The sequence below is a fragment of the Neophocaena asiaeorientalis genome, unplaced genomic scaffold (genome assembly GCF_003031525.2).
Source record: "Neophocaena asiaeorientalis asiaeorientalis breed wild unplaced genomic scaffold, Neophocaena_asiaeorientalis_V1.1 scaffold264, whole genome shotgun sequence".
In the NCBI taxonomy this organism is placed as follows: domain Eukaryota; kingdom Metazoa; phylum Chordata; class Mammalia; order Artiodactyla; family Phocoenidae; genus Neophocaena; species Neophocaena asiaeorientalis.
The window spans coordinates 8684-24180 of record NW_020185332.1 but is presented as its reverse complement, the minus strand read 5'-3'; the positions used below and the strand labels follow the sequence as shown (position 1 = coordinate 24180).

Genomic DNA, 15497 nt, shown 5'->3' with positions numbered 1-15497 from the left:
CGCCTGCCGATGCAGAGGACACGGGTTCGTGCCCCAGTCTGGGAAGATCCCACATGCCGCGGAGTGGCTGGGCCCATGAGCCATGGCCGCTGGGCCTGTGCGTCCGGAGCCTGTGCTTCGCAGCAGGAGAGGCCACAACAGTGAGAGGCTCGCGTACCGCAAAAAAAAAAAAAAAAAAAAAAAAAAAAAAAAGAAATCTCGGATTGGTTCAAGATGGCAGCATAGAAGGATGTGCACTCACTCCCTCTTGCGAGAACACCGGAATCACAACTAACTGCTGAACAATCATTGAAAGGAAGACACTGGAACTCACCAAAAAAGATACCCCACATGCAAAGACGAAGGAGAAGACGCAATGAGACGGTAGGAGAGCTGCAATGAGACGGCAGGAGGGGAGCAATCACAAATCAAATCCCATCACTGCTGCGTGGGTGACTCACAAACTGGAGAACAATTAAACCACAGAAGTCCACCCACTGGAGTGAAGGTTCTGAGCCCCATGTCAGGCTTCCCAACCTGGGGGTCCAGCAATGGGAGGAGGAATTCCCAGGATTGAAGGATAGCAGGATTTGACTGCAGGTCTTTGACAAGACTGGGGGAAACAGAGACTCCACTCTTGGAGGGCACACACAAAGTAGTGTGCTCATCAGAACCCAGGGGGAAGGAGCAGTGACCCCACAGGAGACTGAACCAGACCTACCTGCAAGCACTGGAGGGTCTCCTGCAGAGGTGGGGGTCAGCTGTGGCTCACTGCAGGGACGACACTGGCAGTAGAAGTTCTGGGAAGTATTCCTCGGTGTGAGCCCTTCTGGAGTCTGCCATTAGCCCACCAAAGAGCCTGCAGCTCCAGTGCTGGGTCGTCTCAGGCCAAACAACCAACAGGGAGGGAACTCAGCCCCACCCATCAGCAGACAAGCAGATTAAAGTTTTACTGAGCTCTGCCCACCAGAGCAACACCCAGCTCTACCCACCACCAGTCCCTCCCATCAGGAAGTTTGCACAAGCCTCTTAGATAGCCTCATCCACCAGAGGGTAGACAGCAGAAGCAAGAACTACAATCCTGCAGCCTGTGGAATGAAAACCACATTCACAGAAAGACAGACAAAATGAAAAGGCAGAGGACAATGTACCAGATGAAGGAAACCCCAGAAAAACAACTAAATGAAGTGGAGATAGGCAACCTACCAGAAAAAGAATTCAGAATAATTATAGTGAAGATGATCCAGGACCTCGGAAAAAGAATGGAGGCAAAGATTGAGAAGATGCAAGAAATGTTTAACAAAGGCCTAGAAGAATTAAAGAACAAACACCTAGAAGAATTAAAGAATAAACAGAGATGAACAATACACTAACTGAAATGAAAAATACACTAGAAGGAATCAATAGCAGAATAACTGAAGCAGAACAGACAAATGACCTGGAAGACAGAATGGTGGAATCCACTGCCACAGAACGGAATAAAGAAAATATAATGAAAAGAAATGAAGACAGCCTAAGAGACCTCTGGGACAACACTGAACATACCAACATTCACATTATAGGGGTCCCAGAAGGAGAAGAGAAAGAGAAAGGAGCTGAGAAAATATTTGAAGAGATTATAGTTGAAAACTTACATAACATGGGAAAGGAAATAGCCACCCATGTCCAGGAAGTGCAGAGAGTCCCAGGCAGGATATATCCAAGGAGAAACATGCTAAGACACACAGTAATCAAACTGACAAAAATTAAAAACAAAGAAAAATTATTAAAAGCAACAAGGGAAAAACAACAAATAACATACAAGGGAACTCCCATAAGGTTAACAACTGATTTCTCAGAAGAAACTCTAAAAGCCACAGGGAGTGGCACAATATATTTAAAGTGATGAAAGGGAAGAACCTATAACCAAGATTACCCAGCAAGGATCTCATTCAGATTCGACAGAGAAATCAAATGGTTTACACACAAGCCAAAGCTAAGAGAATTCAGCACCACCAAACCAGCTATACAACAAAGGTGAAAGGAACTTCTCTAAGTGAGAAACACAAGAGAAGAAAAGGACCTACAAAAACAAACCCAAAACAATTAAGAATATGGTAATAGGAACATACATATTGATAATTACCTTTAATGTGGATGGATTAAATGCTCCAACCAAAACACACAGGCTTGCTGAATGGATACAAAAACAAAACCCATATATATGCTGTCTACAAGAGACCTACTTCAGACCTAGGGACACATACAGACTGAAAGTGAGGGGATGGAAAAAGATATTCCATGCAAAAGGAAATGAAAAGAAAGCTGGAGCAGCAATACTCATATCAGACAAAACAGACTTTAAAATAAAGAATGTAACAAGAAACAAGGAAGGACGCTACATAATGGTCAAGGGATCAATCCAAGAAGATATAACAATTATAAATATATATGCACCCAACATAGGAGCACCTCAATACATAAGGCAAATGCTAACAGCTATGAAAGAGGAAATTGACAGTAACACAATAATAGTGGGCGACTTTTACACCTCACTTACACCAACGGACAGATCATCCAGACAGAAAATTAATAAGGAAACATAAGCCTTAAATGACACAATAGACCAAATGGATTTAATTGATATTTATAGGATATTCCATCTGAAAACAGCAGATTACACTTTCTTCTCAAGTGCACACAGAACATTCTCCAGGACAGATCACATCCTGGGTCACAAATCAAGCCTCAGTAAATTTAAGAAAGGTGAAATCATGTCATCTTTTTCAACCACAACACTATGAGATTAGAAATAAATTACTGGGAAAAAAACATAAGAAACACAAACACATGGAGGCTAAACAATACATTACTAAATAACCAAGAGATCACTGAAGAAATCAGAGAAAATCAAAAACTACCTAGAGACAAAAAGGGGCTTCCCTGGTGGCACAGTGGTTGAGAGTCCGCCTGCTGATGCAGGGGACGCGGGTTCGTGCCCCGGTCCAGGAAGATCCCACATGCCGTGGAGCGGTTGGGCCCGTGAGCCGTGGCCGCTGAGCCTGCGCGTCTGGAGCCTGTGCTCCGCAACGGGAGAGGCCACAACAGCGAGAGGCCCGCGTACCGCAAAAAAAAAAGACACATGCACCCCAATGTTCACTGCAGCACTATTTACAATAACCAGGTCATGAAAGCAACCTAAACACCCATCAACAGAAGAATGGATAAAGAAGATGTGGTACATACTATGCAATGGAATATTACTCAGCCATAAAAAGGAACGAAATCGGGTCATTTGTAGAGATGTGGATGGACCTAGAGACTATCATACAGAATGAAGTAAGTCAGAAAGCGAAAAACAAATATTGTATATTAACACATATATGTGGAATCTAGAAAAATGGTACAGATGAAGCGGTTTACAAGGCAGAAATAGAGATACAGATGTAGAGAACACATGTATGGATGGACACCAAGGGGGAAAGCAGGGAGGGAGGGATGAATTGGGAGATTAGGATTGACCTATATACACTAATATGTATAAAATAGATAACTAGTAAGAACCTGCTATATAAAAAATAAAAGAAATCTCTAATGACTCACCGCTTCCTATAAGAAAAAGCCCAGATTCTCCTGCCTCGAATACAGACAGACCTCTGTCTCCTAAGCTGTCTCCAACTGCTAGGTGAGAGACTCCTAGTGACCCTAGAACATACAACCCTTATTCTTGATGCCATGCTTCCTCTACTGTTTGCCACTCTCCCACTTCACCAATCCAAATCTAGACCATCCTGTGAAGACGACTGCCAAGACCCGCTTTTGCCTTGAAACTCTCTCTCTGTACTCAAGCCCACAGTAAAGGCCACATCTCTGGCCTCTCTGCCTTTGCTACTTGCATCAGTCATTCTGTACTCATCAAAGACTGCCTTGCACAGTTATGTAGCATTTTAAAAGTGTACACTTTGATTCCTCAGCTGGACTATGAGCTCCTTAAGGCTAGGATTCATGTTTTACAATTTTGAGGGTATTTCTCAAAGCCAAAGACAATGCCAGGCATATTATAGGCAAGTTCTAAATTCTTGTTAACTATTAAACATATATCTTAAATTCTTAGAAATGTTTCTTTTGGCTCTCTCTTCAACTGGGGACTTAAAATTGAACAAATCCACAGATTTCATATAATCCTAATGCTTCCACATATAATCAAATAATTTAAAACTTACAAGGAACAGGAGGAAAAAGCTCCTCAGGACTTTCAGTCCCAAGTTACTTACCATTCTTCATCACTACATTGGACCAGACATTGGCATTCAAGGCTTGAACAATTCGCTTTACTCCTGTAGATTCTGGGAAGTCATCTAATCAGGGAGGAAAAATATATATATTTATACATGCACTTATACATACACATATATATATACACACTCATCCCTAAATATTCATGAAGGAATAGCTCCAGGACTCCCCTCCCCACTGTGGATACCAAAATCTGCAGATGCTCAAGTCCCTTATATAAAATAGCATAGTATTTGTATATAATCTACCCACATTGTCCCATTTTTTTTTCCTCCCATTTACTTTAAATCATCTCTTAAATACTTAAAATACCAAATACTATGTAAATTTTTCGGAATTTTTCTTCCAAATATTTTCAGTCTGCTGTTGGTTGAATCCATGGAAGCAGAACCCTTGGATACAGAGGGCTGACCATATATGTATATACAGCCCACAAGCCACATTTTTAAACAACTGTGGCTTAATTATCTTGCTCATTTAGTTGTTACTTCACATTGTAACAAGGAAAAAAAGGGAAAAAATTAAGGAAATACAAAGCTTAGAGCTCCTGTTAAGAATATTCTAGAAACTGGAGAGTGATCAAGATGGCGGAGGAGTAAGATGTGGAGCTCACCTCCTTCAACAAATACATCAAAAATATATCTACAGGGGCTTCCCTGGTGGCGCAGTGGTTGAGAGTCCGCCTGCTGATGCAGGGGACGTGGGTTCATGCCCCGGTCCAGGAAGATCCCACATGCCGCGGAGCGGCTGGGCCCGTGAGCCATGGCCGCTGAGCCTGCGCGTTGGGAGCCTATGCTCCACAACAGGAGAGGCCACAACAGTGAGAGGCCCGCGTACCGCAAAAAAAAAAAAAAGTAGTTAAAAAAATATATATATATACAGGTGGAACGATTCTCACAGAACATCTACTGAACACTGGCAGAAGACCTCAGACTTCTGAAAGGGCAAGAAAATCTCCATGTTACCGCGTAGGACAAAAGCAAAAGAAAAAAAGAGAGAGAGAGAAAGGAATCAGGACAGGACCTGCACCCCTGGGAGGGAGCTATGAAAGAGGAAAGGTTCCCACATCCTAGGAAGTCCCCTCACTGGCAGGGAGATCAGTCAGGAGAGAGGGGGAACTTCGGCGCCTTGGAGGAAAGTGCAGCAACTAGCTGCAGAAGGCAAAATGGAGGAAGACCTACACAGTCAGTATGGCTGCCCTGCACTCCCCAGCCTGAGACATGCATCCGTTGGTGCAGGCGGGGGCTGGGTGCTGGAGCTTTGGAGGTCAGACCCAGGGAGAGGACTGGGGTTGGCTGCACAGAGATAGCCTGAAGGAGCTGGAGTGTGGTATGGCCACAACCAAGGGTGTACATGGAAGATGCCTGGTCCCCGCCACAGAGGTAAGGTGCCACTGTTGGGGGGCATGCAAGGAGAGGGGAGGACCGCTTTAGGAGCCTCTTTCTCCATGCGCATGGTATCACGTGACAGGACACAGCCTACACGAGCTCTCAGGGCAGGCACGAGCCGCCGCAGGCACTGAGAGATGCAGGAGCAGGCGCCAATTGCTGCCCCCACCATTGTGGGATCCAGAAGCACACAGGAGCCGCTGCCGTGTGCCCTGGGAATGGGCACCAGCCAGTGCGGCCATTGCAGGCTGTTATCCCCTTGGTAGGGAGTGCACAAGAGCTGCAGCATCTGCACACCCCCTACCAAGGGGATAACAGCCAGCACATGCTGAGGAAAGACGCAGAAGGCATCCATATGAAAAGCAGCCCTTGCACCAAATACATTAAACCCACACAAGCTACACAGGGATGCTCCTGCATATAAATAGCCTTCCAAGATCACAGTAGATAACTGTCTTTCCTAAACTCACAGAGTAAGAGAAATACACATAAAATGAAGAAGCAGAGAAATCACTCCCAGTTAAAAGACCAAGAGAATCCCCCTAAAAAAACAATGAAACAGACCTCTCCAGTGTAACAGACACCCAGTCCAAAAAGGAGGTAATGAAAATACCAAAGGAATTAAGAAAGGCTACCAAAAGAAATGCAGATTACTGTAAAAAGAAACTAGAAACTATAAGGAGGAGCCAAGAAAAATCAGAAAATTCATTTCCCAAGATTAAAGCTGAGCTAAAGGCAATGACTAGCAGAATGAATAATACAAGAGAACGAGTAAGTGATCTGGAAGATGAAATAATGAAAATCACCCAATCAGAACAGGAGACAGAAAGCAAAATGAAAACAATAAAAAAGACCCACGGGATAATATAAAGCGTGGCACTCTACACATAACAGGGATTCCAGAAGGAGAAGAAAGAGAAACGGAGATTGAAAAGGTATTTGAAGAAATTATGCCTGAAAATTTCCCAAACCTAAAAAAGGAAACAGTTATCCAGATACAGGAAGCACAGAAGGTCAGGAACAAAATGAACCCTAACAGACCTACACCAAGACATATTACAATCGAAATGGCAAAAATTAAACATAAAGAGAGGATTCTAAAGGCATCAAGAGAAAAACAAAGAGTTAATTACAAGGGAACCCCCATAAGGCTATCAGCTGATTTCTCTATAGAAGCACCACAGGCCAGAAGGGAGTAGAAAAACATATTTAAAATCTTGAAAGGGAAAATTCTGCAATCTACAATGCTCTACCCAGCAAAATTATCATTTAGAATAGGAAAGATAAAGAATTTCTCAGAGAAGCAAAAACTAAAATAATACAGCACTACTAAACCTAACCTAAAAGAAATATTCAGAGGTCTCCTCTAATTTGAAAAGAAGCAAGAAGATATAGGAAAGAGGAAATCACAACTGGAAAGTAAATCACTTAAATAAGCCAGTATACAGATGGAAAAAATATTTTTTTAATCAATTTGCGAAAGAAATGATAAACGCAAGGAAGAGCAAAAGGATAAACATAAAGATCTAAAAGAGGACATCAAAATCATAAGATGTGGGAGAAGAGAGTAAGAAAATGTAGATTCTTTTTTTTTAGAATGCATTTGAGCCTATATGACTGTCAGTCTAAAGCAAGCAGATATAGTAAGGAGTTAACATACTTGAAAAACAGGGTAACCATAAATCAAAAACATACAATAGATTCGCCAAAATCAAAAAGAAGAGAACACAAGCATAAAATAAAAGAAAATCATCAAACCACAAAATGAAAAACAAGAAAAAGAAAGGGACAAAGAAGAAACACAGCATCAACTGGAAAACACGGTTTAAAATGGCAATAAATATATATTTATCAATAATTACCTTAAATGTCAATGGACTAAATGCTCCAATCAAAAGACAGAGTGGCAGACTGGATAAAAAACAAGAAAGTAGGATATGCTGCCTACAAGGCACCCACTTTAGGGCAAAGGACACACACAGATTGAAAGTGAGGGTATGGAAAAAAGACATATCATGCAAATGGAAATGACAAGAAAGTGAGGGTCACAATACTCACGTCAGACAAAATAGACTTTAAAACAAAGGCCATAAAGAAAGATAAAGACACTATATAATGACAAAAGGATCAATAAAAGGAGAGGATTTTACACTCATCAACATATATGTACCTAATATAGGAAAACCCAAATACATAAAACAAATACTAACAGACATAAAAGGAAAAATTGACAGGAATACAATAATAGTAGGCAACTTTAACACCCCACTCACATCAATGGACAGATCTTCTAGACAAAATCAATAAGGCAACAGATATCCTAAATTATACAATAGAACAGTTAGACTTAATTGATATTTTCAGGACATCATATTCAAAAAACCCAGAATACACATTCTTTTCAAGTGCACATGTAATATTCTCTAGGCCTGATGACATACTAGGGCACAAAACAATAGAGCCAGATTCACCACAAAGAAAAGAGAACCCAAATAAACAAAATAAGAAATGAAAAAGGAGAAATATCAACCAAGACCGCAAAAATACAAACAACCATAAGAGAATATTATGAACATTTATATGCCAACAAATTCAACAACCTAGAAGAAATGAACAAGTTTCTAGAAACATACAGCCCATCAAAATTTAATCAAGAATATAACAGATAATTTAAAACGACCTATCATTAGAAGTGAAATTGAATCTGTAATTAAAAGAAAAAAAAAAAAACTCCCTACAAACAAAAATCCAGGACCAGATGGCTTCACAGGTGAATTCTACCAAACATACAAAGAACTTTTACCAATCCTCAAATTCTTCCAAAAGACTGAAGAGGAGGGAACACTCCCGAAGACATTCTATGAAGTCACTATCACCCTGATACCAAAACCAAAGATACCACCAAAAAAGAAAATTACAGGCCAGTATCTTTGAGGAATATAGAAGCAAAAATTCTCAACAAAGTATTAGCAAACTGAATCCAACAAAATATACAAAAGATCATACACCATGACCAAGTGGGATTCATCCTAAATTCATAAGGATGGTTCAACATATGCAAATCAATCAATGTGATACACCACATCAACAAAAGAAGAGACAAAAACCACATGATCATCTCAATAGATGCAGAAAAACCACCTGACAAAATCAACGTCCATTAATGATAAAAACTCTTACCAAAGTGGGTATAAAGGGAACATATCTCAACACAATAAAAGTTACTTATGACAAACCCACAGCCAATATACTCAATGATGAAAAGCTGAAATCCTTCTCTCTAAAATCTGGAACAAGAATGCCCAGTCTCACCACTTCTATTCAACATAATATTGGAAGTCCTGGCCACAGCAATCAGATACAAAAAAGAAAATGTATCCAAATTGGAAGGGAAGAGGTAAAATTGTCACTATATGCAGATGACATGAAACTATATATAGCAAGCCCTAAGAACACCACACAAAAACTACTAGATATAATAAATGAATTCAGCAAGGTAGCAGGATACAAGATTAACATTCAGAAATCAGTTGCATTCTTTTACACTAACAATGAAATATCAGAACGGGATTGTAAAAAACAAATTCCTTTTAAGGGCTTCCCTGGTAGCGCACTGGTTGAGAGTCTGACTGCATAATGTGATCCCTATCAAATTACCCATGACATTTTCCACAGAACTAGAATAAATAATCCAAAATCTTATTATGGAACCATAAAAGACCCATAATTGCTACAGCAATCCTGAGGAAAAACAACAAAGCAGGAGGCATAACTCTCCCAGACTTCAGAAAATACTAAAAAGCTACAGTAATCAAAACAGTGTGGTATTGGTACAAAAATAGGCATACGGATCAATGAAACAGAGTAGAGAGCACAGAAATACACCCACACAACTACAGTCAATTAATCTTTGATAAAGAAGGCAAGAATATACAATAGAGAAAAGACATTCGCTTCAGCAAGTAGTACTGGAACAGTTGGACAGCTGCATGCAAATCAATGAAGTTAAAACACACCCTCACACCATACACAAAAATAAACTCAAAATGACTTAAAGACTTAAATATAAGACATGACACCATAAAACTCCTAGAAGAGAACATAGGCAAAACATTCTGACATAAATTGTACCAATGTTTTCTTAAGTCAGTCTCCCAAGGCAATAGAAATAAAAACAAAATTAATCAAACTTACAAGCTTTTGCACAGCAAAGGAAACAATTAAAAAAATGAAAAGACAACCTACAGAATGGGAGAAAATATTTGCAAATGATGCAAGAGACAAGGGCTTAATCTCCAAAATATATAAACAGTTTGTACAACTCAACAACAAACAACCCAATCGAAAATGAGCAGAAGATCTAAAGAGACATTTCTCCAAAGAAGACATACAGATGGCCAGTAGGCACATGAAAAGATGCTCAACGTCACCAATTATTAGAGAAATGCAAATCAAAACTACAATGAGGTATCACCTCACACCAGTCAGAATGGCCATTAAAAAGTCTACAAATAACAAATGCTGGAGAGGATATGGAGAAAAGGGAAACCTCCTACACTGCTGGTGGGAATGTAAGTTGGTACAGCTACTATGGAAAACAGTATGCAGGTCCTTCAGAAAACTAAAAATAGAATTACTACATGATCCAGCAATCCCACTCCTGGGAATATACCTGGACAAAACTATAATTCAAAAAGATACATGCACCCCTATGTTCACAGCAGCACTGTTCACAATAGCCAAAACATGGCAACAACCTACATGTCCATCAACAGATGAATGGATAAAGAGGATGTGGTACATATATACAATGGAATACCACTCAGACAAAAAAGAACTAAATAATGCCATTTGCAGCAACATGGATGCAACTAGAGATTATCATACTAAATGAAGTAAATCAGAAAGAGAAAGACAAATACTATATGATATCATTTACATGTGGAATCTAAAATATGGCAGAGATTTCCCTGGTGGTGCAATGGTTAAGAATCTGCCTGCCAATGCAGAGGACATGGGTTCGAGCCCTGGTCTGGGAAGATCCCACATGCCACAGAGCAACTAAGCCTGTGCACCACAACTACTGAGCCTGTGCTCTAGAGCCCACAAGCCATAACTACTGAAGCCCATGCTCCACAACTACTGAAGCCCACATGCCTAGAGCCTATACTCCACAACAAGAGAAGCCACCACAATGAGAAGCCCATGCACCACAATGAAGAGTAGTCCCCACTTGCCACAGCTAGAGAAAGCCCATGCGCAGCAATGAAGACCCAACACAGCCAAAAAATAATAATAATAATTTATAAAAATAAAAAAATTTTAAAAATAAAATATGGCACAAATTAACCTATCTACAAAACAGAAACTGACTCAGAGAGAACAGACTTGTGGTTGACAAAGGGGCACAGGGGTAGGGGAGGTAGGGACTGGGAGTTTGGGGTTAGTAGATGCAAACCATTACTATAGAATGAACAAACAACAAGGTGCTACTGTATAGCACAGGGAACTATATTCAATATCCTGAGATATTTTCCAAAATGGAAAAGAATATAAAAAAGAATGTATATATATATATATATGTATATATACATGTATAACTGAATCACTTTGCTGTACAGCAGAAATTAACACATTGTAAATCAACTATACTTCAATTTGAAAAAAGAATATTCTAGAAACTAAAACAATTAAATAAATACACAGTATAAAAGGTTTATACAATGCCCCGGTCCGGGAGGATCCCACACGCCGCGGAGCGGCTGGGCCCGTGAGCCATGGCCGCTGGGCCTGTGTGTCCGGAGCCTGTGCTCTGTGATAGAATACACTCAATAAATATTTGTTGGATGAATGTTGAAAGACTAGCACTAAAAAGGCTACTGGGAGAACTGGAGTTGATGCCTGAATTACTTAAGTACGATTCACATGGGGCATAAACACAATATCCTTAAAAAAAAAAAAAAAAAAAAAAAAGGTTTATACAATAAAGTCAACCCCATTACCTCATGAATGGAATCCACTCATATTCCCCTGAAAATGTTAGTTTCCATCAATTACGCAACTTATTTTAATTAGTTTAGTATGGGTACTATTTTGCTTCTGGACTTTAATTGATACTACTCAAAATGACAGGGCAGTAATCCCAGTTAGTATACCAATAATAAGGTGGTACTCTTAGCTACAATGTACCAACAGATATGAGTGTGTGCAAAGGAAATGGAAATGCTTCAGCTAATGAGCATTGTGAGACTGCATATGGAAAATAACAGCAGAAATAGTTTTCATGGGGTTTAAAGAGAAAAGTCTCCTAAGAGTTTATGGAACACAGTCCATATAGAACCTGTCTCTAGTGGCCTGGCCCAATCCTGGGTGGTTTAAAAGGAAGAGCACAGAATTAGAAGTCAGAAGATCTGAATGTGAACCCAGGCTCTATAACTTATTAGCTATTCGATTAAGGGCAAATCACTCATGCTATTCTTAAAGTAAAGTAGGGATGACACCACCAGGTACACCTCTCCCATAGAAAAGATGCACTGGAACTAATAATTTACTGGTGTAACCTTCCCCTCTGGACTAAAAACTCTTTGAAGGCAGGACTCATGTCTCACTGAGTTCTCACTCACTACTCATTCTCACTACCTAAACTAACATGGTGCCTGAAAGACACAGTAACTCACGAACTGATGACTCATTTAAAGAATACCACCCTAGCAACCTAACAGAAATATGGGAAGGGTTAAACTAAAAATACTCTACAAAGATGAGTTTATCACCATCAGTGTTTAAATGAAGAAATAAAAGCTATGTTTATCTTAACTATGAATGATTCAATTCTTGAAAGAATAACTAATACTTCAGATGATATAACCAGGAACCAAAAATATGATCTGAAATAAAGAGCTAGAATCAGTAAGTTGAATTTAATACAAAGAAGCATAAAGTCTCATACTGATGTTTGAATAACACGTGCCAATAAAGGATGAGGGTATATGGCTTGGGAACAGTTTGCATTAAAACATTCTAGGAAGGTTTTAGTTAACTTACATAAAGATGATATGTTGAAATCTATTTTAAGGTTAAGCTGGATTAGGAAATTCCATGGCACTCCAGTGGTAAGGACTCCACAATCTCACTGCCATGGGCCCCAGTTTGATCCCTTGTCGGGAAACTAAGATCCCACAAGCTGTGCAGCATGGCCAAAAAAGAAAAAAGAGTCTTATATACAAGACACAAAATCATAATAAAGGAACAAGATAGAATAAAATAAAAGATTAAGCTGAATTAATACAAGAACACTCCTCAGACAGGGGCAAGGAGAAGCACAGTGGTATAAAGGAGCAGAGATTCCAAAATAAAAACAGATAAAATAAATGACTCAAATGTTGACCCTCAAGGACAATGGGAAGAACAGAACATTCTAATGCCAGAAGTAAGCAATCACACACATGCTCACATACACGAAACAGGCACAAGTTTAAGGAGTCCTAGAAAAACATGGAAGAGAAACTATACTTATTAATTTTCAATATTCTTAAAAATGTACAGCAAGAAAAATCAGCCTTTTTCTTTCATTTTTGTCCTCTTCTTCTCAGGCAGGGCTTTATTCCTTAAGGTAACAACATTTACAAAACTTCTAAATAAACCAGGATATAGAAAAGTGTTTCTTAATTTCTTTTTAAAAAAAAATACAGGTTTCACGTAATAATTACTTTTAGCCTCTCTATGCACTTTAATTCATGTTGGCTGCCCTACTTAGAACGTCTTTTACAACAACTGGCATCTTGCTACCAGTCCTCTAACTCTAAGTCCAGTACCTTCTCCATTTCCTCCCCATGGAGCTGCTGACATGTGAGATTTCACATACCAATGTGTTCTCTGAACTTCTGAAGATAAATAACCTCTTCCGTCTCTGAAAGACCATAGCACCGATATACATATTTTTATAATACTTATGATGTTCCACTTGGTAGTTCAATTGTTTGTATACCTGTTTCATCTCTTATACCAGATTATAAGGTTTTGGTGGGCCAAAACCCATCTTATCTTGGTAGATTCCACAGCAGCTAGCATAGCTGTACTTGGAAGAAAAGATGAGAAGAGGAATGGGGGAAGGGGGAAAAAGAGGCAGAATAAATAGAAGGTCCAAAGTATAGTAGAAGACAGGTAAGTGCAGAGTTACCCCGGGGGTGTGCATTCTGGGTCTATTTGTGGGTTCAAATATCCAAAAGACATACAAATAGTATTGACATGTCCCCTAGGGTTCCTGGGAATTCAACCTCAGGTTACTAGGAATTCAAAATAAGAAACATAAACTTTAACTATTTATGAATATAGATCAAACCCTCCTTTTTTTGGCAGCAGAGAAAGGATAAGAGACTGGGAAAATGACTAAGATTTAAGGTAGAAATCTCTACCTTTACCCATAAGAAAAACAAACATTTCCAAAGTCCTAAAATGGGTGGTAAAACCAAATAAATGGATTATTCAATTACCAGACCGCATCAATGGATTCTGCACAAATCTTTTCAAAGAGCTAGTGAAAAATGTGTTTTGAATATCACTTTGATTCTTCTTCCCTGAATTAAAATAATCGTTCATATCTGAATCCAAATGTCATGCTTTCTCCTGACACATAAATACTTACCATCCTCCTCAGGCAACTCTTCTGGACTAAGTTCTACTAATTCAAAGCCATGTTTGATACACCACTCTTGAGCCTTCTGTCGGTTTACACCTAAAATAACATGCAAAAGATTCTTTATAAGCAAAAATAAAATAAAACATGAATATTGCTGCAATACTCTCCACAGTCTCAAAGTGTTTCCTTTAATGTCAATGTTATTCTAAAGACGTACTAAATAAATATAAGGAAAATGATTTCTCAAACCCCAAGTGTCTGTTCTTAAAAAATAAAATGTAAATATCGCAAGATTCCAAAGAGAAATAGCTGAAAATATTTTTGTAAGGTAATAAAATCACACAAGATATACTGTTCTAAGTTAAGGAAACCAATGTATTGTTTACCAAGGAATGGCAAGTGTAACAACGTATGTACCACCTACAATCCCACTGGAGTGCCTTACCATTTTCAGACACTCTATCGCAAACCAAGATCATCACCTCAGGTAACCATGCTTCTGCCAGTGGAAGCCAGGAGGAAACACTATCAAGACCAGATTTCTAGAGGGAGGAGAAAGAAACATAGAAACAAAAACAGAAAAAGAGACATTAACAGAACTCACAGAAAATGCAAGGTTAAAAAAAACAAAGCACAAAATAATTTCTTATTCAAGGTCCATGGAAAACAAAATCTTACTTGCGTGCTGTCAAAGTAAACCACAAATGCTTGAACAGACTCTGCAATCTCTGCAGTGACGAGAAATTTGTTTGGCACCACACATAGATTGATATCTGCTGAATAGTATTTATTATCAATGGTCCAGGGATAAAACCTCACGGCATCGTTGGCAGTCACTTCCACAATAAGATCTTCTGTTCCAAGGATATCTAAATAAATGACACAATATTACCATGGAAAGTACAAAACCAATATACAATGGTCAATTTTCTCAGTAAGATACCAGATTAATAATTCTCTTTATGCAAGGATTTCAAAGGGCCTCTGATTTATTAGGATAGTTTCCTTCTCTGATCATTTGATTATAAAAGTAATGGTGACATAATTTAATTCAATTAATTGGCTTTTTTCTTTAAGAACATAAAAACTATTGTGACTAGATTACATAGTAGTAGAGAACAAAACAGTCATCTAAGCAAACACCCAGTAAAGAGCAAGCAGAAGAGAAAGAAAAACAGCTACATGTATTGCTTACATACTTTATGGAAGCTGGAAGA

At 39.1% G+C, this 15497-nt stretch overlaps 1 protein-coding gene across 1 annotated transcript in view; it reads right to left on the bottom strand.

Moving 5' to 3' along the window:
* Nucleotides 1-15149, bottom strand: part of AAGAB (alpha and gamma adaptin binding protein) — a gene marked incomplete at its 5' end in the record, with an annotated part of 48059 nt that extends 32910 nt beyond the window's left edge. Inside the window, 4 exons of the mRNA XM_024735138.1 lie at nucleotides 4233-4316; nucleotides 14287-14376; nucleotides 14726-14822; nucleotides 14959-15149. Of these exons, the coding sequence (XP_024590906.1) occupies nucleotides 4233-4316; nucleotides 14287-14376; nucleotides 14726-14822; nucleotides 14959-15149 (462 nt within the window). The remainder of the gene's footprint in view (nucleotides 1-4232; nucleotides 4317-14286; nucleotides 14377-14725; nucleotides 14823-14958) is intronic.
* Nucleotides 15150-15497: the final 348 nt, after the last annotated feature.